Source organism: Hirundo rustica, chromosome 4, assembly GCF_015227805.2.
Source record: "Hirundo rustica isolate bHirRus1 chromosome 4, bHirRus1.pri.v3, whole genome shotgun sequence".
NCBI classification, from domain to species: domain Eukaryota; kingdom Metazoa; phylum Chordata; class Aves; order Passeriformes; family Hirundinidae; genus Hirundo; species Hirundo rustica.
In genome coordinates, this window is record NC_053453.1 from 46,249,390 (window position 1) to 46,274,747 (window position 25,358).

Genomic DNA, 25,358 nt, shown 5'->3' on the forward strand with positions numbered 1-25,358 from the left:
TTTTTATATTTGAGAAATACTGAAATAAAATCTAAATTAGTCCTGTGGATGATGCAGTCATTCCATTGCAAATATTGCACCAGAAGTGATTGTGTGAAAGGCTTCAACCCCATCTAAACTGTATTTAAATTTCATCTAGTATATCCTACTTCTTGCCTTGTCCTTGCACTCAAGCTTTACCAAGCTCATTGTTCCAAAGAATCGTTTCCTTAACTTGACATGACACTCCCCTCTCCCCTTAGCACATGTCCAGTGCCTGTCCCAACTTGAAAACTGGTGCCAGTTGCTCAGCTTGCTGCTGCAGACCTTACCTCCCCTTACCTTGTTTTTTGAACCTGCATTCTTCCACAGTTAGGATGGTAAGCAGCTCCTGTGTTTCCCCCTCTCATACAGTATGATTTCTGACAAGCAGACTGTTGCCACCCCTCCCTCTCTTCAGCTTAAGGGGAAATTTACCACAGTTCTGTGGCTCCTATCACCATTATCTCCAAGGCATCAAGTGAAGACACAAGTCGAGGCAGAAGTGCCAAAAGCACAAGAGCTGGCTGGAAAGACACGAACGACTGACTTTCCCAAGACTTGGAGAGATAATACCCTTCAAGCTTGAACTGAAAAAGTGTTGGGTTGTTTTGAACTTACTCTCTTTCAATACTCTTAGTCTCAGTACTGCTGTGACATTATTAAAGGCACTGCCTCCTTAGCTCAAGTGATGGAAAACAGCACCACATCCACATTAGGACAATGTTCCACATAAGGAATGGTGTCACCTCTTAACCTGCAGACTCAGCAATCACAGACATAACCCGGCTTGTGACAGTCTGATTGCTGTGGGCTATGCACCACCACTCCAAAAAATGCTCTCAATTTTCTTCCCTAAATAAGCACGAAATACTGTTCAAAGAGCCATTTTGGGAAGGCATGGGGCCACTGAATGTGTCTGCTGTGTGATCAGATGCTGCTTGCCTCATGGCCCACACTGCTTTCAGTAGCTCAGCAGCCTTCCCTCCTTTGTTACCACCAGTTCTGATGCATGGGCAGTATGAAGAAGCATTACAGCAATGTATGATGCTGGCCAAAGACCATCAACTTGTGCACTTAGCCGGCTCTTGGCTTTACCTGTGCCCTAATGCCCATTACACCCAGATTCTGTAACAAGGCTCTTGTCCTAAGGGCCTTTTTGCTCTCATTCAACTGCTTCACACTCCTAAGTATTTTCTTCTTTCCTGCTTTCTGGCTATGACACTAAAGCAACCTGTCTTTGAATAGGGTAGACGAACATCCACAGCAACTGAAGGAAGAAAAAACACCACTAGAATCACCTTACTGTGTAGTAAGATTAGCCTGCCCCTGATAATTGTTCATGAGACCACAGACATTCTTCATAAATTTACCAGGACCTAGGCTAAGCCTTCGGTCTTACCTGGAAGAACACACTCATAAGCAGCTGATGGGAAAATGACAGTTCTTCTGAAGGCACAGCAGGTATTCAGGCTGAGACAAGCACACTTGCTACAGCAGGCAACAACTGAATACCACAGATGAAATCTTTCAGATTTATAAATGACCATGCAAGCCTTAGTAGGCAACTTAGGTAGGAAGGTGTAGATTAGGCCTGAACCAAAAATACTCCTTCACTGCAGCTCTGAGGACAAGAACCCAGCTTACATGAGTTCCCGGAACAACCTTGCCGTAAGTACTCTAGTCAGAGAAGACTTTATGTGAAATCTGTATTTACCTTCCTAAAAAATTAACTAATGAAAATGCTTCTGTTACATACCACGCTTGCATCCATCTCTGTGTGGGAAGGCTCATGCAGTGTGCTAAGTACCTGTGGTTTCTACCTCCCGGTGCTCAAGAATTCTTCAGGTAAAGCACTCAGTCTCTCAGTGATGGGCTGACCAACAGTGACCGCTCCATAGCAACTAACTGAGCTACCCAGATGTGTCCTCTTAGGGTACAATTCCCTTTCCTAACCCAGGACAGCCAGTGGGTAGCATTCCCCTGAGTGCTTCCACTGGAGCAGTCTATCCAAAGATACTCTACTTGCTCACACCTAACCCCTTATCTAAGTGCTGAGGGGAGTTACATTAAAGCAACCACCACAGATAAGGCAGTCATTCTGCTTGATACCTACTTTTCTACTGTACTTCACTGCAACATAACAAATATTTGCTTTGAAATCATCCTGCACACTGCCACAGTGCAACAGGCAGCAAAGGCTGCAATAAACTGCACAAACTCCATCCCAGCAGGCATGTGATTATTAACCTTGTGCCATGCTCATAATGTAACAACTTAGCAAAGCTCAATACATCGTTTTGATTGCACTAGAAACTGCAAACTGTGTATATAAGCAGGAAAGTCCTGTACTAAACCAGACATCTTTGAACAGGCAGGCAAAAAAAAAACCCCAAAAACCAACAGAAGACCCCACACCAACAAACGAAACAAAACCAAACAAACCAAAAAGGAGGGGGAAGCAGGAAAGGGACTCAACACATCCTCTGAGCTGTGTACCAGAGCAGTTTCCTCTGAGGACTCCGAGGACAGAGGCGCTGCTCTTCTCTCTCCATACATGGGGGAAGCCACAAGCTATTGAAAAGTTACAACAGAAGTCAAAGGTTATCTTTCTTATTTTACCAGATGTTAAGAACTGTTAGGAAACTGCTGCACACTGATGGCAGCCCACTGCAGTTAAATGAAGCTCAGTGCCTAAGTAATGAATAATCACTCTTCCTTTTATTTCAGTGTCACATTACAGTCAAGACATGTTATTGGCAAAACCTACCAGACATTTTACTTTAACTCTCAAAAAAAAACCCAAAAAACCCAACCCAAGAAGGAATAGATATAGAGATGTCACAATTTATGATGTCACTGGTCCATTAAGATGTTCCACAATAGTCTCAATGTGTTAGGAATTCAAGTACTTGAAAGCTATTGAAGCAATGTTTCTTTCACTTGGTTTAGACTAAAGTCAGCTAAGATACAAAACCCCTTCCATCAGTTCCCAGCAATCATACACTTCATACCTATGACAGAACATGGCTTCATGTGAAAGGACCACCACCGAATATTTATGCAAAACCAAAAGCCTTCCTCTTGATGGACAGGAAACTGCTGCAAAAGTATTTTGCATGTGTGGTTATAGAGCCCATATGATAATCCAGGCTCAACAGCTAGACTTTACTACTCAAACACTGACACATAAAATGCAGTGTCATCACTCTTGCTCAGGATTTTAGGACGTTTGACACATAGCACCAGTAATGGCAGAGGAAACCCATTTATTTTAGAGTTACTGTAAATTGATCCAGTAGACATGTACTAAAAATGGAGATAAAACTTACACTCCCTAAAAGACAGCTACATTTGCTGATCAGCTGCAATGGTAGGAGTAAGAAAAATAACTGAGTTTCACATAGCAACTGGAAATATACACCTTTTTGAGTGAGGAAAAGGTTATATCTTACTGGCTTCAAAGAACTTAGCCTGAGTGTCACACATTCCTTAGCACAAACTGGAATGAAATTCCCAGCTTGACTTTATACAGAGCTCTTAAATCACATTTAGAACTAAAGTATTATTTAATGTATATTATCTGGGTCTGGTTCATCCTGCTTATGAAGCTAAAACTTCTAAATGCCAGCTCAGGTTTTGTTTCTCTACTGAAGGAAGGGAAAGCCACTCTCACACAGGATGCTTAGGTGGGACTGACTGTCCTCTGGGGGTGCCACCAGCCCTTGGACTAGAGACAGAGCTGAGGAAAGCTGCATATGTAGTGTTAGAGGTAGGTGAAGTGAATCCAGAGTCTGTGGCACAGCTCACTCTCAGCTGCCTGCTACAAAAGTTATCTATGCCACTTGCAGATCCAGGACATTGGACAGCCAGCCCCAAACAGACATTTGTAAGAAGAGAGGGTTAATGGTGCTTACCCCACTCTGAAGAACATGTTACAAGCCCTGGACCCAACTCTGGCTTACATTCAACACAGAAACTACTTTTAAAACAGTTTTTTTATTACTCAGTTTGGTGAAAAAGTTGAATTTTGAACCATTTTTCAGCCATGTTGCAGAGAACTTTGAGGGACAATACCAGTTACTAACCACTGAAAGCACTGTCTGTTGGAAAACATAGTTTTAATAGATATTCTTCATCTTACATAAGAGCACAATAAATACACCACATTCTATAGAAATTTCAGATGACACTAGAGGAAGAAGAGGTGAAAGAGGGAGAATACCAATAGACTACATAACCATACCCCTGAACTGCATGACAAAACACTCCCTATTGTAACCACTACGAGCTGTCATTTATACATTTCAGGCTGGTCTTGCCAAAAGCTTTTAAGCTTTTTGTTTGGCTGGTTGGTTTTGTGAAGGAGAGGGCTTGGGGAAGGGAAGAGAACATAGATACAAGAAATGAAGGGAAGCAATTAGATGGGTTCCTGGATACTGGTGTCCTAGACAGGATGCATACACAAAAAACAAGGATGAGAAGGAATTTTTTTCATCACTTTCCTTCCCTCCAGTAAAGAAGCTCTGTTGTTATTTAAGCTCACTGGTTGCTCAAGCAAGTAGCTTAATAAGGGTTGTAGAGAAAACCACTGGTATGAGTTGCTAGCTGTAAGTGGCTAAGCAGACATCAGTCAATACACAAGCTGGCTCTAACAGTGGTTCTGCACACTGGAATTTCAATTAATAGAGGGCAGGAATTAAAGAAGTTAGAAAACCATGCTACTATGCAGAGACTCGTAACTGCTGTCATTTGCTCTCAACCTTCCACTTCATTCTGGTTATTTCCATGAAAACACACATCAACTCATTACTAAAATTAAGGTTACAATTGTTACAAAGTCAGAGACTTGTTTCTAAAAGTCACTCCAAATGCAAGTTCATATTAAATTGGCCAAGTAAGGTCACCTGCATAACACAAACTAATAAAAACAGTCAGGACACAGAAGAAGAAAACAAAACAAAACAAAACACACACTCACCAAAAAAAAAAAAAAAAAAAAAAAAAAGGTGAATTCCCCCTCTTTACTGTTAACTCTGTCAGACAAGTGAAGAAAAACTGTCAATTCTGGACTCAATTTTTTTTAAATATGATTGTCACAGAGAAATGAAAACACAGCAAAACAAACTATACAAAGACAAAGTAGAATAACAAAAAATATTTTACTAAAACATAAGATTTACAGGAGATTTTCCAGACAAGCCATACAAAATGGTCACAAGCTTTTTCTTGGAGGGATTTTTCTACACTTGACAGCAGAATCACTATAGTATTAGTGAAGGTGATGGATGTTTAATGTTCCCATTTTTTGTTCAAACAATGAAGCTTGTCCATCTACAGCGTCTAAGTTAGACTGGGCTAGAGGGTATATTCTAAAGTATAACTGGTTAGCTGCTTTTACCAATGCAATTAGCATCACCATAAAAAGGGAGGAGGAGCCCACAAAATTAAAACAAAAAGCCCCGCAGCTAACCCTGCCTACCTTCATTCACAGTGCTTATACTTAAACCATGACGGGAAAAATGATTAAAAGCAGAGATGTGCTGCTGCTTTCAAACAATTTCACAACAATCCAGATGATACTTCTAGCCTCTGCTCATGCGGTACAATAGTGAAATAGGACAAGACACAGATTTGCTAATGTGCATTTAATCACCAAAGGACTGAAGATGTCTGGGCTTTTATTCTGTAATGTTTCTAAGACTGTGTCCATTAAATGCAAACAAAAAAAGGAAGAGGTCTTGGCAGAACAGGAGAAGTGATGCACACTTGATGTTCAAAGCCCATTTAAATATTATTCATGGCATATAGCCTAGTCCATGCTCTGGCTGTAAAGAAAAAGAAATACATTTAAGAAAAGATGTAGTTTTCAGTCTTGATTAAAGCAATTTTAAATTCATATTCTTAAATATATCTTTTATACCACTGCTGCAAGCACACAAAATGTATCAGCTCTGAGATTTTTAAGTGCAATTTTGAGTTCCAGCAGCTGTCAACTTTTGTATATTATAGAAACAGTCTGACAGCAGTGGATCCAAAAGTGAAGAGACATAACACAGTAACTCTTCCATTCCACAACAGCCTGCAACAGATGCAGCAATATCAGAGAGATGTACTTTCTGGAACCTGTTAATGTGCTCCTTTAAGCTGCAGAGGACAAGCAGTAGAATGCTCCTTCATTTTACTGGAACTCCCAATTAGACAAACTAACAAATTAGGACCATCAAAACTCAAGATAAAACAGATCAAGAAAGCTGCTTCTTCTATCAAGCCTCACAGACTTAAAAATAAATCACTGCAGGCACATTCAGGGCACCTGAACTATGACTGTATGCAGTAGTTTTTTGTTTCTCCAAGTTGCAGACATAAAACTAGAGGTCAGGAATTACATACTCCAGCCAGTGAGTAATAAGCTATTCCTAAAACTAGGGAAAAAAAAAAGATACATCACCTGTTTCTATGGCTTGGGCTTCATTGGTCTTCCATTGCTCAGCTACATCGTTTGCTAGTGGATCATCTGGATTGGGAGCACTTAACAAAGCCTGGATTGATAGCAGAACTGTACGAATCTGCAAAGCTGGGGACCATTTATCTGAAGAAACATTTATAGCACTATGAAACACCATATTCACAACAGTCTACAGAAATAGCAAGTTTTTCCAGATTAAAGAAGCAGCAAGATATTCTTTGAATACATGAAAACTCTTTTTAGAGTCAACTTACAAATACCTGTACTTAAATACAGTAAGAAGAAAGAAAACACAGTTAACACTTACCTTTCAAAATATCTAAACATATTCTTCCCAGCTTGTCTACATTAGGGTGGTAAATTTTGGTCATGAAACGTACTTTAGGAGCTGCCATTGGATATTCTTCTGGAAGGAATAGTTCAAGTTTAAATGTCCCACCCTCAAAGGGGGAATCCTGTGGACCTGCAATGACCACATGAAAATAGCGTGCGTTGCTTTCATCTGGCTCGGCTTTTATCCCAGGGACTGGCTCCGCCAGCAAGCGCTGGGTTTCCTAGAAGAAAAGGAGGAAATGAAACAAATAAAACCCATTTAAAATAAACATGACCTGTACAAACCATTTTAAAAGCAACAAGCATTCATTTAGCCTATATTCACAGAAACTGTGTTAAATACCTTAAAGAACATCTGCAGAAAGAAGATGAGGCTGTGGTAAACTGGTACCCATGTCCTCCCAGATCCTCACCTGTTGTGTGCTTCTGTAACACACAGTAATAGATAACTCAGATGTCCCCAATTTTCTTAACTTTTGATTGAACTATTGCCAAGCTACTGTGTTTTTCTCCATATACTTAGAAGCATTTTAAAGAATACCACAATGAAAACACCAAAAGCACTTCCCATTCTACCTTACATAGAAACTCCCAGAAGTGAATAGCCAAAGAATCACTCACAGAAAGTGTTCAAGGTTTACTCTTAGTAAGAGTGGACTGGTTTATTAAGCTGAACATTTGTACTGGAATCAGATCCAACTTCGAAGAATTTAAAGCGCTACTCTGCTGCAACACTAAAGGTGCACTTTAAGGATGTTTTATAAATTTAGACATACATATGCATAAATAGCTTTGGGGTGAGCACTTTCAGCCTACATATAACCATGTTTAAAATCACTCTAACAGACAGTACGAGACAGTCAAGATGTTCTGTAAGCAGTAAAATTAGGAAAGGTCAGTCTCCCACAGTGACCTGGTTTCTTTGTTGCTCCATTCTTCTGCCAGTTCTCAGGCACCAAGCTGTGACCATAGCTAAGAGCTGCCCATCCTGCAAATGCACTGAGCAGACAGACCAAGTCCTGTACGTCTTGCCTTTCCTTGGCTGCCTGTCTTCACAAGTTTTATGGGCACCGTTCTGGTTCTTCTAAAGATCCCAAGGCCAAAATGGGCAAAAGGACACTAGGCAAGGACAAAAAAATCCTGCTAAAGCCTCATCTCCTCACACAGTTTTAGTCCCATTTCCTCTTTCCTTCTAAGCTTGCTTTTACTGTGTACAGTTAGTTTTTTCACCACCTGTGTTGGCTTTCACAAAGAAAAATTATCCTGTTTCTACTGACAGAAGATGTCAACTTGTAGGTATAAGATAAATTTATTGTTTCAGTTTTATAGCATATTTATTCCATATATCTACAATAGCACTTCCAGGCATGGGGCATCCACAATTTCTCTGCACAGCCTGTCCCGCTGCCTCACCACCCCTCACAGTAAAGCATTTCTTCCTAACATCGTATCTAAACTCACTCTCAGTTTGGAGCCATTTCTCCTTGTCCTGTCAGTACACACCTTTGTAGTCAGCCTCTCTCCAATACAGTAAGTCTCTCTTTAATACAAGCACAAAACACATTATCTTTACTTAGCTAAAAAAATTCTTAAAAACAACGGTACTGCTACATTACTCTTGCAAAAGTAAGTGTACACACCATTTAAGTGATTTGTCTTGATAAAGGGTAAGTAAGACCTCATTTTACAAAAGTAACCAATACATAAAGAAGCGAAGTCACAGTAATTAATTCCAAAATCCAATCACTCATCTCTGAATTGTCAAGGTCCTACAAATCATAATATAGAATTTATTACTACGTACATATGGAAACCTAAAACCAAATATAACTGGTGTGCTTCCTTGTTGCCACTATATATTGTCTACTTATCTGCACAGATATTTGATGACACCTCACTAGAAGGTTATCCAAGCTTCTTAGAGCTGTCTACATTTACTTTTGTGAGTATATTTTAAATTATTCACATAATTTTATAACTTATTCAATTGTATTCTGCTGGCTATTGTAGACTAATTGTATAGAAAAGCAATTATAATGAATTCTGACAGTTTACATTCAGCGGTATGAAAAGTCAGTGCGAAACTACAGATTATCCCTGTAAATGCATAAACCATCCTCAGTTTCTTTCACCAAGCTGTCAGTATGAGTGATGCCCCAGGTAAATGGGACAGTTTGGGTTTCTGCCTATGAAGGACCATATTCTGTTTGACAATTCTGACAGAGCAAAGTGTCTTATGCTAAATATAAACTAACGTGAGACAACTGAAAACTTAAAATTAAGGAACTTATGGAAAAGACCAATTTTTAAACTTCTTCACAGCTGGACTTTGCCAGAGATGTGTTTGTAAGCAAATTGTGGCTTTGGTTCTGATAGACACACTCAAAACCTTTTTTTTAATATTAAGGGTAATACATTTTAATAGCTGGGCTGATCTCAGCAGTCCCCAGCTCCCCCTCAGTCACCCCAGACCCCAGACTGCCACCCTAGTTATGCCAGTATGCTGACTGTAACTATACTGGGCAGCCAATCCTGGCTTAAAATAACCTAGAATCAGCAGTTCTCTGGCAGCAGCATCAGCACTTCTACCTGCCAGCATATCTGAGGGAGCAATGCCTGGCTCCAAGCTGCACATTCTGCCACTAAAAACCACTTGTCAGGAAGCAATGGGAGAGCCCATACATGAGAAAAACAATTCTTTCAACGCATACACCCCGTAATACTTAAGGGGCTGTACCACTGCGCTCGTGTCACCCCTCTCTGAAAGCCCTTCATGCCTCCACATTCTGTGAGTGTGGTTATCTTGCTGTAAAACACCCCAGACAAAAGGGAGCGCACAGAAAAGCGTTTATGCTGCATACAGCCACACAAGCACTGAGCCTACTCTGAGCCCACACAGGCCCCTTGGGGAACATTAATATTAGATGAAAATTCCTTTAAGCAAGCGCACCTTGCTTCCTGTACTGTGCACAGAGCTCCATCACTATCGGTGTAACTGGAGCTGTTCTCAAACAGAAATGAGGATGAATACTTGTGAGGGAACTGGTTGACACTCATCTTTCACACCTGCCAGGCTCTGGTGCAGCACAGAGCAAGCACCAGGCTAAACTCCGATACACTCAAAATCAAAGGCCGCGATCCCGTGAACACACATCACTGCCTTTGTGCAAAAGCTTCAGAAAACACATCTTTTTAGAACTCTGTAACACAGAGGAGCTCGCTAGACTGCAAGAAACACAGCAAAGACACCATTTATTGAGGGAACGTAAAATGTTTGTACTGAAATACATCCACACCTCCTAAATTCTGACAGTAAATAAGGTTTTGTCCTGCAGTTATGAAGACATTAACAATAATATCTTAAATATATTTTGGGGAACACCATGGAAAAGGAGCAGAAAGAGATAATCAAGAAGTTACATTGTAAGATCTAACTAAGCATATAAAATGCTTAAACATACAAGTAGGCCCAATTCTAAAGTGATTACAGGAACTTGATTTCCACATTTTAGTGTAAGATGGACAGTTGCAGATGTGCTGATACTAAAATAAAATTGATTTTCCATAAAACTTGCAACAACAAGTCATATTTGAGAGGGGAAAAAAAGTGAGTACACAGGCAATGCTGTGCACCTGGTCAGGAAGCTGACTTGTTTATAGATTTTAATTCTTTTAAGTGTACACTGCCAATTTGAAAAAGCCAAAACAACATACATACAAACAAAAACAAACAAAAGTAAAAAACCAACCAACAACAACAACAACACAAAACAAAACAAAAACAAAAAAAAAAAAAAAAAAACAAAAAAACAAAAAAAACCCAAAACAAACAAACAAAAAAAAGACCACTGCAAAACCAACCACCTACCACCCTGTACATCACCCAAAAGAGAATGATGAGATGTAGACAAAATTCAGAAATGTCGAACTACACGTTAATCTTATTCTCTAATTCCCAGAGGATGGCTACCCAAAGAAAATAAGTCTCTCAAATATATTTAAATAAATGAATGAATGTTTAATTTATTTTAATTAAACTTTTAACTTACCTCCTTTTTTAACTAATCAAGACAATTGAACACATGCAATATTTGATTTCCCACGGCTTTTTAGGCAATCTTTCTTACACTTTTTTAACTGAGGAAGTGAGTGTTATGCACTCTGTTACTTCCCCCTTTTCCCCCAAAACTGCCTTTAAACCCTTTGTCCAATTTCAACTGTTCTGTATGTATTGTCAGCTGTCAGTAAGTAAGGCTAACCAAGCCTAGTGCTACTGGAGAGGAAGTCATGAACAACTCCAATACCACGACTGTTGTTTGGCCAGTTTATTCCAACCAAGTATGTACCATCCTTGGCCAGCAAAAATCCCTGACAATATGGATTAAAAAAGCTGGAGCACCCATATATACACAAGCTAAAAAGGAAAAACAAAAAATTTAGACTGGGTTCTGCAGTTCTTCTACCCACAATAAATGTTTTTATAATAGTTAGCTTTGTCTTCAACAAGAATACAAACTCCAGTCAAGTAAGTGTTTTCCAGAACAGTACTATGCAGTGGCTTTTATTAGCTTTTCTCTAGCATACTGAAATTCACAGAAGATATTTCAGCACATATCTTGAAAGCTCTAGAGCTTTTAATAAAGTTTCCCATACTGCCGTAGGCAATTCTTTCTATTTGTCATACTCTGCAATGTTTTTAGATTGAGATTTCTTCTCACTCCTGCATTTACTCCACTTTTTCCAATTCCAAGTAATGCAACAATTTCCATTGACTAAAATAAATTATTAAAACCAAAAGGAAGATACAGGGCAGTCTATACTTCAAAAAACAACAAAAAAAACCCTAATCTGTCAATCACAACTGGCTATGCCTCCCCCCTTTTTATGCCTCACCTTTTTTATTTTTAATTAAGTGGTTAGAAAACATGGAAGTGTTGAAGGTGTTCTGACAAGCAAAAGCAAAGCTCTCCTTATTAACAGAGTTGGCCTGAAGCAGAGTGACAGATTATACTGATGGGACAGATGGTGTAGCTGACATTCTGCATAGCTAGTCTTCTATGAAGACATTAAATTGAAAACTAATTGTACCTTAGGGGGAAGAAACTCTCAACCTGTTTTTACAGTAACATATGAGGATAGGAAGCCTCGAAAGAACAGGAGGAGGTGGAGGTGAGGGTTTCTGAGACTGCCAAGACTAAGAGAAGCCACACAATGAGGACAGAGGGATCCGCAGGAGAGTAGGTTTCATTCATTCTTTGAGTTTTCGCTTGGTTATTCTGCTCTCAGTCAAAGGGGGGAAAAAAAGTTACTGAAAAGCACACATAACCACCAGGATTCTCCTTGTTCATACACACAGAATGAGACAGAGCACTCCTTTAAGGAAGTAAATTGAACAGCCTAGAAGATGCTTCCATACCTACATACAAGAAAATCAACTGCTAATGAACATGGAGGTATGAGCAAGGAGGAGCCCATTTGAAATATATTATTTCAATCACTTTCTTGCAGAAGAGTCTTGCAGAAGTGTTTACAAAAGCCTCAAGCTGCCAAGGCCTCAGTAAAAACAACTAAAAAAAGATTTCTATGTGCTACCCTTTTGAAAAACAAAAAGGTACTTCAGAAGTCTTGCTTGCTGTCAACAGACTAAGGCAGGACCAAACAAATAACTACAAACAGATAGTGCCAAAATACAAGTGGAAAATACCACAATCAGAAAACTCAACTACGCAACTACTTGCAAAAAAACCCAAATGTTATTTCTTACATAGCAGAGCCATGGCAGCTGAAATGTAAAGCTTCTCTGTCTGACCAAGACCACTACAGTACTGAAGGAAGAAATTCTGGCATGGAATTAGACAATTATAAAAGCTTCTTCATTACTTTTTAGAAAGGAGAACTATTCTTTGCTCAGAAAAATAGTGCAGTTCTGTTCCTTGTGCTACGGCAATAGCTAACCACCACGAATTTCACACTGCCTGCCAAGTAACATGACTAAAACAGTTAGGAACAAATCAATATCAAGCACCTATAAAATAGGTGAACTTTAAAGCTACTGTGTGAAGGCCACTAGAATTGAGGAGAAGCTTGCTTGTGAAGTCAGCGCAAACTAGCTCAAAGAAGAAATCTAAGCTCCATATCTCTAGACATATGTGCTTTGCTTAGTAATTCAGCTATCTGCATTTCATTTTCCTGACACCCCAGTTTTCTTATTTCACATTCAATATTACTGCTCTGCGGATTACTTTAATAAATAAAACATGCTGCTTCTTAATCCACAAATTAAATACTGTGGTCTCAGTGAGTGTTCCAATTGAAGGAACACACTATTTTACAGAATGGTCTTCTGGTCCACAATGTCCTTTAATATCAGCTGCAACATCACCTAGTGAACTTTGTAAAATCCATTAGAACAAAGGTAGCTTAGAGAAATCACACCACCTTAGAGGGTCTGGATATTTTAAGGTGATAAATGATCAGCCACTGAAGAAAGGAAAAGAAAAAACAAAATTTGTTCTGCCTTTCCAGTTCAGCCTATTATACAGTTTCACTTTTGCCTGTATAGCTGTCTCTTGATCTCATGGTCTAACATAGCAAGTAGCCAATCTGGAAGAAAAGAAACAAAACTTAATGAAACTAAATAAAAAGAAAAGGAAAAAAGTCATGCAAGAGAGAAGAGCCCCTGCTGCAGTGCGCCACACAAACAGCTGTGACAACAAAAAGCAGGGGGCAAACACATTCTCTCAAAAAGACAGGAGAAGATTCCTTCCGGTGGAAGGCCTGATTTAAAGAGTTGGGACTGCAGTGTTAATCACAGCAGGATACCAGCGTAACAGATTACTATTCTGTAACCAGCCTAAAAAGGAAATGCAGAGCCTTCCTCCTCATTCCAAAGGAAGAAGCTTAACTACCAACTCAGCTAATTTCAGTAACAGATGGTAAACTACTGAATTAAAAATCTTCATCCATCTATGAAAGTCTTAAACACCAAAGACTCTGCATATCTTACTTGTTATAAACAGATATCTAAGAACCTTTTATAGCACTAAGACTACAGAAAAGCATCCTTATGGCTAGCAACTTTATGCTCATACCTTAAAAAGAGAGATAATATCTTTAAGAGGCTGACATACATGTGATAAAATTATTCTGAAACCTCAAAACACGAAACATTAATAATGGTCTCTTACGTAGAGAAAACACTGCAGGTCTTAAAGCTGTTAAATGTTTTAAATCTTTATCCAAAATCTCAGGGGAATGATTCTTTCCTCATATTTTCAGTAGCACATTTACCAGCACAATTCACTAAGCAGTAGTCAAGCAATTTTCCTTCAGTATCACCTACTAAGACAGATGCTACACTCCTACAACTTTGTCAGGCCAAGGAAAGGTACAAATCCTCTCTAATCTACATCAGTGAGAAAGTGAAGGCAGCATCTACCCTTACTTGTAGGTTCAACTAACCCTAGCTTTATTCTGAACAGATCAGAGAAGATAGATGACGTATGTGGACTTAATCCACAACAGGAGCTACAGCTCAAGTATGAGTGTTTATTGCTGCCACCTTGCCAGGAATCACCATTCTGCAAATCTATTGACAAAGCACACCCTGTCAGCATTCTCAATGCAACTCAGGAAAAGTGAGCTAGGTCTTCTTATCAAGATCATTAATCTGAAAAATGCTGACTGACAACATAAAAACTCTGCTGCCATCCAGCAGAGGACAGTAACTTCCAATAGAAACCATGGAACTGCTGGCACTGGCTGCGGACAGAAGCATCTTCCATGAGTACAAATGAAAAAAATCTGCACATCCCTTGACAAGTTTCTTCCACAGGTGCTACAAGCGAAGGTCTCCAAACAGCCAGCCACAAAACAAACTTTTTGGTAATCCTGGCCATTTATAAAAGGAACAATGCAATACTGTAGGAATAGTCCCAAAACGGCAAAAAAGAAGCATTACTTGTAAAATGAAAAAAGTGCCCCAACTGAAAGAAATCCACATCAGCTTCTCCCCCCACCCTTTTTTTTTTTTTTTGTATGATCTAATTTAACTGCATTACCAACTGAGCATATGTACAGGGTGTATGTGTCAAGTTGCTGGCAGCAGAGGGCCTCCAGGGGTGACCTCCGTGAGGAGAAACAAGAAGCTGTACCTCACCAGACACAGCCAGCTCCAAAAGCATGCCACAGCACACAGGTGAACCCATCGGCCAAGCTGGTGGCACACCTGGGAAAATGAAATGTACACTTGCTTTATATGCTTGCTCATATTTAAGGACAGAAGACAACACCACAGAGAGCAGCGAGGGGTTAAAAAAAAAGTTTGTGAGCAAGATTAATGTGAACACCAGGGTCAGAGAGAGACAGTAAGGATGAGCTCCAGGCATGGGTGCAAAGATTCTCTGTAGCCTATGAAGGACCACAGTGGAGCATATACCCACACTGTAGCCCATGTGCTACTCCGGAGCCCAGGAAAAGTGTAAGGAGGAAGGAACAGCAGTGACGGGTCACTGTGGACTAACCATAAACCCCCATCCCCATTCCCCTGCATCCACCAGGGACAGAGGAGCTGGGGAATAACGAGTGCAGGAATGAAACTGAGTATTGGAAAAGGGTGGCAAAGGTGTTGTTTCAATTTTGTCTTTTGTGTCTCACCATCCAAATTCTATCTTACATGGAAGCAAATTAATTAATTAATTAATGTGCCCCAAGTTGAGCTTGTTTTGCTATAATGATTATCCATAAATAATCTCTCTGTCTTTGTCTTGACCCATGAGCTTTTCCTTCTTATTTTTTCCCCCTGTCTGGCTGAGGTGAGGAGAGAGTGTGGCTGGGTGAGCATCTGGCCAAGGTCAACCCACCTCATCATAAATCACATAGTACTTTTTAATCTGTTTGAGCTGTGGTATCCAGAACCACTTTTAGAGAGAATGCAGCAGACAGTTTCAGACTCCAGAGATGATACTGAAAATTAAGAATTTTTGAGAAAGAGATGACAGACTTAAAATTAAAACCACTAGCTCCATTTCTTGCTACACCTGAAATGATAACACTTTTCACTTGCAGAGTACCACACATAACAATTTATGTGGGAGAAAATGTGATGAGGAAAAAGAGAGATCTTTCAGTTTAACTGATTCCTCATCAGTCATTTCAGTATTTGCTTCCTAAGGGAGATAAAACATTTGCTGCCAAATCCTCCAAGAAGATTTCTAAAACAGATGAAAAGACACTACCAACAGCAAAAATCAATGACTTTTTTTAAATTACACCTAAGTTCCACTTATTTTTAGTCACTGAGAGTGAAGTCCCTTGTTTCATTCTTCATTGGCTGTTGAGTTTACAGTTAAGTCAAACTGCTCTTCTACCCACCATTTCAGCATGGCTCTCAGTCCTTCTTGATTAACTTCACCCATCTGTAACTACCTCCACCTTTTCCTTTCCCCACAAAATGCAAGTTTGCCTGAATGGGAAGCTCTAACTTCTCAGCAGCAGCACTAATTTGAACAGTCGTCCTTCCACATACTGCCCTCAACAGCCCAAGAGTTTGCAAAGTCAAATAACAGATGAGATCACAGAACTGATTTGGCTTAAGAAATAACCTTTACTGTAGAGTTCTGAGCCAAATCACTTCCTCAGTCTAAGTTCACCACACTGGCACAATACTGTTCATACAGTACGGCTGTTCAACCTGAATCAGAGTCATAGAAGAGCCTGGGCTGGAAAGGACCTTAAAGATCACCCAGTCCAACTCCTCTGCCATGGGCAGGGACACCTCCCACTCGCTCAGAGCCCCACCCAACCCACCCTTGAACACTAGCAGGGATGGGGCATCCACAACTTCACTGGGCAACCTGTTCCAGAGCCTCCCCAACCTCATAGTAAAGAATTTCTTCTTACATCTAAACCTGCTCTCTTTCAGTTTGAATCCACTCCCCTTGTCCTATGCCTATACGCTCTTGTATAAAAAAGTCCTTCTCCAGCTCTTTTGTAGGCCTACTTTAGGTACTGCAAGGCTGCTAAAAGAATGAGCCAGATTGATCGCTTCACAAACTTCTGGTTAAGCTAGGTGCTATCTTCTTCACCTCATGCAGCTCTCTGCAAAAAACAAAAGTACAATAACCAACTTCAGCATTTCAATTCAGACTACATGGAGAATACACTTCTGCATTCTGACCACAGGTAACCCTTGCCAGTTCCCAGCATCATTACCTCCCAAAGACATCCAATAGTCCAGATTAATTCTGGGGTACGAAATAGAAACTTAAGGCTTTAGTTAAAGCACTATACTGGCACAGTGACAAGTTATAATTACTTGCCAAATGACAATTCTTTCCTGTCTGACTGTGATAAGGGGGAAGATCACACTGATCCCCTTCACTGAGGAGTGATGAACTGAACACAAGAAGGTAAAAAAGCATGCATGTTTTTGCTTTGATTTCTGAGGGGGAGGCAGTAGGGAAAAATGAAACTTACCAGTCAAAACTGTCTTCTACATATAAGAATAAAGCTGCCTCAGAAAACTACTAAGACTTAATTCAAAACTTAGTATAACATTACATCACGTTTTGGCACAAATTCTACCAGGATCTATCAATTCATTAGCTACAACTATGTAAAGAACTGGTTGTAACTAGCATTACTGAAAATGAATTGGTTACCTAAGCAGATGTCATATTGTCAGAGAGATTTCAGAATGTTTACATTAAAACTGTATCACTGTAAAACAACTTCACTGAAGAAAATCTTCTGAAAATAACATTACCTTTTAGGACAAAGAAAAAAGGAATTAGCAGCAAAACCCATTAAAATGTAAAGCAAGGGTCAAACGTCATAAATAGAATGTTTAGACAGCCTCCACATGAATTCTCTTCCTTGCCATATAATCACCAAGTGTCAGCATTCCACATGCCCCAGCTTCCTGGACTCATTACTGGGCTAATGGCTTTTGTACGTTAATGCCTCTACCACCCTGCAGGTTACCAGACCCTAGACCCAACTGTATCTAATACCACCTCCTCAAAAAAAGGCAAGAAAACAAGTCCAGAGTGTCAACATTTTAAAGGCATCAGCTGTAAAAAAAGAAAGAATAAAACAGTGGTACAGCAGATTTAGAAAACATTAACTAGTATTCAATATACAGACAGCTGCCCAGCACATTGGTACTACAGCTCTGCTAAGGAAGCACTGTGAATGAACTCTGGATTGCTCTCAATCATCTCACACACTTCTGGCTCTCCAAATCCCATCACCACACAATTTTAACCATTGCAAAACCACTTGCAATGAGACAAAGACCAATGTATTCCAAGTAACAGTGCCTTCCCAGAAAAATAGAAAAACAGTAACCGGAATCTACCCACTCTTGGAAGAAGACCCTGTAGCCAAGCAGTAACATGAAGAGGGACATTTTAAGGTCAGCAACACTCTTCCCCGAGAATGACCTCACTCTTGAATTTTCCACAGCAAATTACAGGATTTTGAAACTGTGAATCTGAGATCCTATGCAAATTCCTAAAGGATTATCTATGTGATAGCACAGATAGAGCTTTTCATGGTGCATCTCCAGCTATTGTAAAGTAAGGCACAACTTTATTCACGAAGCTGAGTGTAAACCATTCCTGTAGTTATACTGATGAAGCACATTTGCACTGGAAGCTTGCATTACTATATGGTATAGAGTCAACTATCAAAGTGTGGTTAATGCAAACAGTAACTCATACTGAGCTTCTGTTCAAATGCTATCTATACTGAGTGTGCATGGCAAGGTTCATTCTGGTATTGGGGGACACCCACCAAGGTGCTTCTGTGAGAAGCTGCCAGAAGCTTCCCCCATGTCCAACAGAGCCACTGGCAGCCAGCTCCAAGACAGAGCTGCCCCTGGCCAAGGCTCAGACCATCAGCACTGGTGGTAGCACTTCTGAAGTAATATATTGAAGAAAGGGGAAAAACCCACAACCTGAGCAGCAGCAGCAGCCAAAGAAACGAGATTATGTGAGAACAACAACTCTGCAGACACCAAGGTCAGGGCAGAAGTAGAGGGAGGAAGTGCTCTAGGTGTGGGGGCAGAGATTCCCCTGCAGCCCATGGATGACCCCATGCTGGAGCACGTGGATGCACCCATAGGAGACTGTGACCCCATGGGAAGCCTACAGTGAAGCAAGTTCCTTGCAGATCCTGTGGAGAAAGAAGCCCATGCTGGAGCAGGTTTGCTGGCACAACATGCGACCCATGACCCACACTGAAGCAGTTTGTTCCTGAAGGACTGCACCCTGTGGAAAGGACCCACAGTGGAGGAGTTTGTGAAGACTGCAGCCTGTGAGAAAGGACTCATGTTGGAGAAGTTCACGGAGAGAGACTGCATGCTGGAGCAGGGGAAGAGTATAGAGAGTCTTGCTCCTAAGGAGAAAGAAGCAACAGCAAAAATGTGTGATGCACTGAACATAACCCCCACTTCCGATTCCTCTGCACCACTGAGGGGTAGGAGAGAGAGGAAAATCAGGAATGAAGTTGAGCCTAGGAAGACGGGTGAGGTGGGGGGGAAGGTGGTTTAAAATTTAGGTTTCATTTCTCATTAACCTACTAGGATTTGATAGCTAATAAATTATATTAACTTCCCCAAGTCAAGTCTGTTCTGCCTACGACTCTAATGGGCGAGTGATCCTTCCCTGTGATTGTGATTCCCTTGACCCAAGATTCTTTGGTTTTATTTTCTCTCCCCTGCTCAGCTGGAGGAGGGAAGGGATAGAGTGGTGTCCAGCCAAGGTCAACCCACCACAACATCTACGGCAAAATTTGCAACTTGCTTCTCACTATTAATCCACCAGTCACAAGTAACTACAAAAATGTGATTTTGTTTTGTACTATTACAAGAACAAATTTTGATGATACTCTGAAAGCCATATAAATTTAACAGACGTTTATAGTATAAAACAGCTGCATGCAAAGCAATAAAAATCCATTGGTGTACTATAGGTTTGTGCCTCAAAGGTGCTCAAGTATTACACAATACGGCCCAAACAGGATTATTGCTTCTATCTGGGTTATTTTCTTGGGTTTTCCTTGGTTTTTATTCTACAGGGTTTACTGAAAGGCAAGGAAAAGGTAGTGAAAAGTTACCAGTGTCCTCTTAAAGATCTGTTATTAAGACTCCATATTTTCTTTTTAAAACTTAACCTGACTAGACCTAACTGGAAAGTTTTCTTAACCTCTGGGCCAGAGCCTTCTTCTCAGCTTACCTCCCCTACCTGCACAAAGCTTCAGGCCTCCAATACCTGCCTGCATACCACTCCCACTATCCCAGCCAGCCCAGGCTATATTGGTCACTTGGCAAGAAGACTCGATGCGGGTTGCAAACAGCAAATGTATTATCTTTCTACCTTTCTACACTTGGGGGGAAGGGGGAGAAGAACAGAGAGAAAAGTGTTTTAAGATCAGCAGAAAAACACTTCTGAAGATTCCCAAAATTTTCATCCTTCTACCAAATTTGAAGTGATCCACAAGATTCAAATGGCATACAAGGTGCAAAAAGACATTACATTCTCTCACAAATGTCAAGGCACAGCATTCTTCAGAAGTAATGTTTTCTGTGCCTAACCACCATCCAAAGAAATACAAAACACCACAAAAAGGTATTAGGTTTACCTCAAGTCTTTGTTATTTAATTTTTTTTAGGCAGGAAATAAAGTGGTCAGAAATGTCAGCAAAATCAAAAAGCAGCAGTGACTTTAAATTTTAATGTGGAGACAGAAGTCCATGCTTCAAAAAAACACAGCTTTCAAGAAAAAGAAAGAAACTTCAAGTTGGTTGCCAGTAGTACTTTTAAAAACTTCTAGAAAGCTCCAGTTGCAATTTAAATACCTAAAAAACCCCTCAAACATATAAGGCTGACTATGCTGACCTCTACTAAAGAAAGTTCTAAGTGCCTAGCATCACACAAACCAAGAGACACTCCATAAAACCTCCCAGAAATTTTACATTTTGAAGCAGCATTTTGTAGTGAGCAGTACAAGTGTTCCCAGAGTCTCAAAAAATACAGCAAGCAGGAGTTCACTGCAGATAATGGAAATAGCTTCACACAGTAAATAGCAAGGAACGCGTATCTCAGACATCACCACAGTATCATGCAGGGGAGGAAATCAAAGCCTCTGTAATTTAACACTGATAAATTAATTAGAAAAAAAAAAATCTGAAGGAATCTCAGCTACTGCTTCAGATGGTTACTGCATGATAGGAGCGGCTGCAGTGATTGTAACAGAAGCACTAATAACGACACTCAACTGAAGAGACCTGTGCATCAAATCATGAATGATGAGATCACTGCAGCAATGAAAACAGCAGGGAAAAAAACATTTTAAAAGATGATATGGGGTGATATTGTCCATCCCATTCACATACTCTGACTGCACTTGACACAGCAATGAGGTGGACTGAATGTCAGCCAAGAAAAAAATTCAGATGCAATTCAATTCCTTACTCGACTGGAGGTACGTGACTTTGCAACATGGGAAAGAATGGAAAGTAAAAGCCACTGGGCTTATCTACTGTCTGTTGCAAAGGCTCACCTTTTAATTCTGGAAATAGTCACTTTTTGGAAAAAGGTTTACAGCATCAAAACCACACATCTATGTAAATGTGCCAATAACACATTTGAATTTTATCTTACATTAATAGATTTTTTTTTTTTTTTTTTTTTTTTGGTCAGGATGATTCTCATAGGAACCCTGGTGTTGAACTACTGAAGAAAACAAAAATACTTTTTCTCTATTCACAACATATAAGGTGTCCCAATTCTGATTATGTCTTTAAAGATTCAAAACCACATCAATGTCTTCTACTCACCATTTGTGATGTGCTAACAGTCATAATTCTAAAGCAAGTCATCTTTTGAATTCATAGACTATTCCCATACACACTTTAATCAAGTCTGTTTCTAAGTAATCTGAGGACAGCAAAGTGGGAATAATTCTGTATCTTCTGCAACAACTTCTTTGCAACACCCATACTGTCACCTTTTCATTGAATTTGAAGAGAGTATTGGAAACATAAACAGCTCTTGCAGTGACAAGGAAAGCTCCTGCTCTCCTCCTGGGCTGGATGACAGCCTGCGCACAGCAAAGTCGCAGGCTGAGGAGTACAGGGCTGCAAGTCAACCTGAGAGCCCGGCCATCTGCCAGCAGTTGCTCAAGACAGGGAATGCCAACTGCATTTGGAGCGGCCAGCCAGGCTCAGGACTTCATTACAGTCCAAATACCCTCTCCTAGCCCCAAGTAGCCAACAGTGGTCTCTCCTGGATGACAACAGAAAGGATGCATGTGGTGCAAAGGGAGAAGGTCTTTTCCTAAAAGTAACCTAAGCCATTTATCATAATATTTATTACCATGCATAACATGAAGATTTAATTTTCTTTACTGGAGTAATTTTACCATTACTCAGCTCTTTCCTATCTCTCTCTTCCATTTTCTTTCCTGATCTTTCAAATTCTCACTAGCAATTGAGATCACTCCCTCCCCTCCCTCTAAGACATCCAGAATAGGAAATTTAACACTAAAATCAAAATTGCATGATAGGAAAGATCAAAACAATTGTCATTCAAGACTACTGAAAACTTAAGCAGGAATATTTCTAGGTCTGCACCTCTGCAGCTGGGACAGTTCAAAATATGACTTTGCACATTTTTGAGACTGTAGTAACAAGTCCGATTCAAGTCCTAGATCATACACACATGCGGCAACCTAAAGCATGCACAGCACAGGAGCTGAAGAGCTGGTCATCTAATACAACCAACCCAAGATTTAAAAGCTCCAGACTGGCTGCAGACAACTTACAATGCATGCATGAACATACCCAACCCATCATATGCCTAAGGAGGATCCTTCCTAGAAAACCTGTAGTCTCTCTTTTGTCCTCCACCTTTCTTCTCCAGGAAGAAAAGTCCCACATCAGCACACATCTCTGAAGTGAGTTGTGTAAATTGTGCCAGTATTTTTTTCTAGAAAAGCACAAAGAAAACAAAAATCTATGCACCAGCATAAGCGGGTGCATGTCTCGGTTGTATTCTGGGGAACTGTCAAGAGCAATGAAAATTTAACACAGACACCAGCCTCATGACTGAGCTCTTACTGCAACTCTATGATAAATACCAGTTCCACTGTATTATGAATCACTGTTCCCTACCACACCTGAAATTCATTCAGATTAGTATGCTGTGCACCCAGGCAGCTGGACAGGCATCAAAATCTGTAATATTGGTCTTTGTTTTTAATCTAATCATAGTTCAGTTCTATTTCACAGAAGATAAACACTACTCCTGACTTATTTTACCTCATCATCTCTATCACCTACTTGATAACTTCACTCCTTAGAGAATATAGCTGTATTTTTTCATTCAATATATAACAATTTCTAAATTCATTTATTTAGAATGGTTAGCAACCGAGAGAGCCTCATAGTGTTATAAATGAACATCCATTCACTGAAACAAGCTATGAGGATGCTGTCATTTCCTCCAAGGGATAACAAACTTTACTGGAAATCACTTAATACTTTTGCAAAGGGACCGATTACCCATTTGAAGGTTTCAATTCACACCATTACAAATCGAGTAGGAGACAGTAGTACAGCAGAAACAGCCGCGTGAGCTGCAGGACCGAACTGTTTTCACAGCTTGCAAGACAGCTACCTGTACCTCCCGTAAGTGACTCCAAATTATTCAAGTCTTAAGCTGGAACTGAATACGGAGGATCTGCTGAAAGTACCCCAAAGTTAAGAACCCTTGTAAAGCTCGGCAAATCAAAGCCGAAGCATGATACCGAACCAGCAGCACGACACGTTAATAGAGTAAGGGCCGACAGCTCCGAGCAAACGTAGCAGTAACCAGGCTGTCCCAGCGTGTACCATCGGTGTGAATGTCCCAATGCATATGCAGCTGTAGCCCAGGTTTAACTGCTCCCAGTGGCTTGTCCCTCAGCACACAGGAGGAAGCCGAGCACGGCGCCACCGCCGCCCTCCCCCGGCCCAAGCACGCCGAGAGCTGCGCCGCGAAGCCGGGGCCTGGCGGAAGCCGCCGGTGAGGAGCCGCACGGCCGGCAGAAGCCAGAGGGGGGTTGTGCCCGGTGTCTTTTGAGCTCCGGACCCCGAAGGGTGCGCAAATACCAGCGCTCGGCAGCACCGGGGGCCGTGGGGCGCCGCCGCCGCCCGGGCAATCTCCGCAATGGGCGCGGGCCCGCGCCCGCCAGGAGGGCCCGACCGCTCCCGCCGCCCGCGCACGCCGACACAGCGCGCGGGGACTCCCGCGGCGGCGGCGGGAAGCGGAGGGGGCACGGGTGGGGCTGCAGCGAGGCGCCCCTCGCCCGGGAGGAGGCCGGGGGGGCGGCCCTGCCCTAGCGCGGCCCTACTCCCGGTCACCGGAAGCGGCGCCCGGTGCAGCGCAGCTCTGCCCGGGGCGCGGGACCGCGGCCCGGCGCGCCCGGCGGGGCACGGCGGAGCGGCGCACGGCGCGCAGGGCGCGCGGCCGTACCTTGATAATCCTGCGGGGCAGCCCGGCCATCTTGTCTCGTCGGTGCAGGCTCGGGGCGCGCCTCCGCTCGGGGCGCGCGCACGGCCGGAAAGACCCGCGCCGCGCTTCCTGTGGCACCGCCCTGCGCGCGTGACTCCGGGAAATGTAGGATAGAGGGATCCGTGTGTGGGGTCCGCGCTCAGCACGCAGCGAACGAAGCCGTCGTCAGCGGAGCCGTGCGCTGTCGGAGCGAGACGTCTGTCCGTCCCTGACTTTTAGCTTCTGTGAGCGTCCCTAAACCTGTCTCAAAGATATCTTAGAACATCAGTACATGAAAGACAAGGAGCTACTGATAGAGTCTAGGAAAGGGCCACAAAGGTGATGAGGGGTCTGGTACATCTCTGTCGAGGAGAGACCGAGGGAGCTGGGCCTGTTTAGTCTAGAGAAGAAAAGACTGCGAAGGGATCGCATCAATACATAAAAATATTTCAAAGGCGGGTGTCAAGAGAATACTGCCAGACCCTTTTCAGTGGTGCCCAGTGAGAGGACAAAGAGCAATGGCCATAAAGTAAAGCACAAGAAGTTCCACCTCAACATGAGGAAGAACTTCTTGACACTGAGGTTAGCAGAGCACTGGAACACGCTGCGTGGGGAGGTTGTGGAGTCTCCCTCTCTGGAGACATTCAAAACCCACCTGGACGTGTTCCTGTGTCACCTGCTCTTGATGACCCTGCCTCAGAAGGGAGGTTGGAAATAAGATCTTCCAGTCCTAACAATTCTGTGATTCTGTGGTGTTTGTCTTAATAACACCTGGTTAGTGAACCTCCTTCCTTTTCAGCAGAAAGAGGAATATTGTAAACGCTGGAATATAATTACTGCACAAGCATACTGAAATGAATAAGAACCCAAAGACTCCAAGTTACGTTGCTTGTTGTATTGTTAAGAAGGTTATACTGTTTGTTCTATTGCTAAAATGTTATGCTGTTACTTACCCCCTATTCCAAACCGTTCATGCTGACCCTGTACCCTTAAATCCCAGAC

At 41.6% G+C, this 25,358-nt stretch overlaps 1 protein-coding gene across 1 annotated transcript; it reads right to left on the reverse strand.

Moving 5' to 3' along the window:
• Positions 1-5,161: 5,161 nt before the first annotated feature.
• Positions 5,162-24,469, reverse strand: UBE2N (ubiquitin conjugating enzyme E2 N). The gene is made up of 4 exons (XM_040062293.2): positions 24,339-24,469; positions 6,795-7,041; positions 6,470-6,610; positions 5,162-5,846 (listed from the first exon to the last, which is right to left on the reverse strand). The coding sequence occupies exons 1-4, from the start codon at positions 24,366-24,368 to the stop codon at positions 5,806-5,808; spliced, it is 459 nt and encodes a 152-aa protein (XP_039918227.1). The 5' UTR covers positions 24,369-24,469; the 3' UTR covers positions 5,162-5,805.
• Positions 24,470-25,358: the final 889 nt, after the last annotated feature.

Bases quoted from the DNA above. Each gene is read 5' to 3' on its own strand.
- UBE2N (XM_040062293.2), bottom strand. From the start codon at position 24,368: ATGGCCGGGCTGCCCCGCAGGATTATCAAG. The intron at 7,042-24,338 runs GTACGGCCGCGC...CTTTTCTTCTAG, and splicing joins TGCCCCGCAGGATTATCAAG to GAAACCCAGCGCTTGCTGGC. The intron at 5,847-6,469 runs GTGATGTATCTT...TTTTCTTTACAG, and splicing joins AGCCCAAGCCATAGAAACAG to CCAGAGCATGGACTAGGCTA.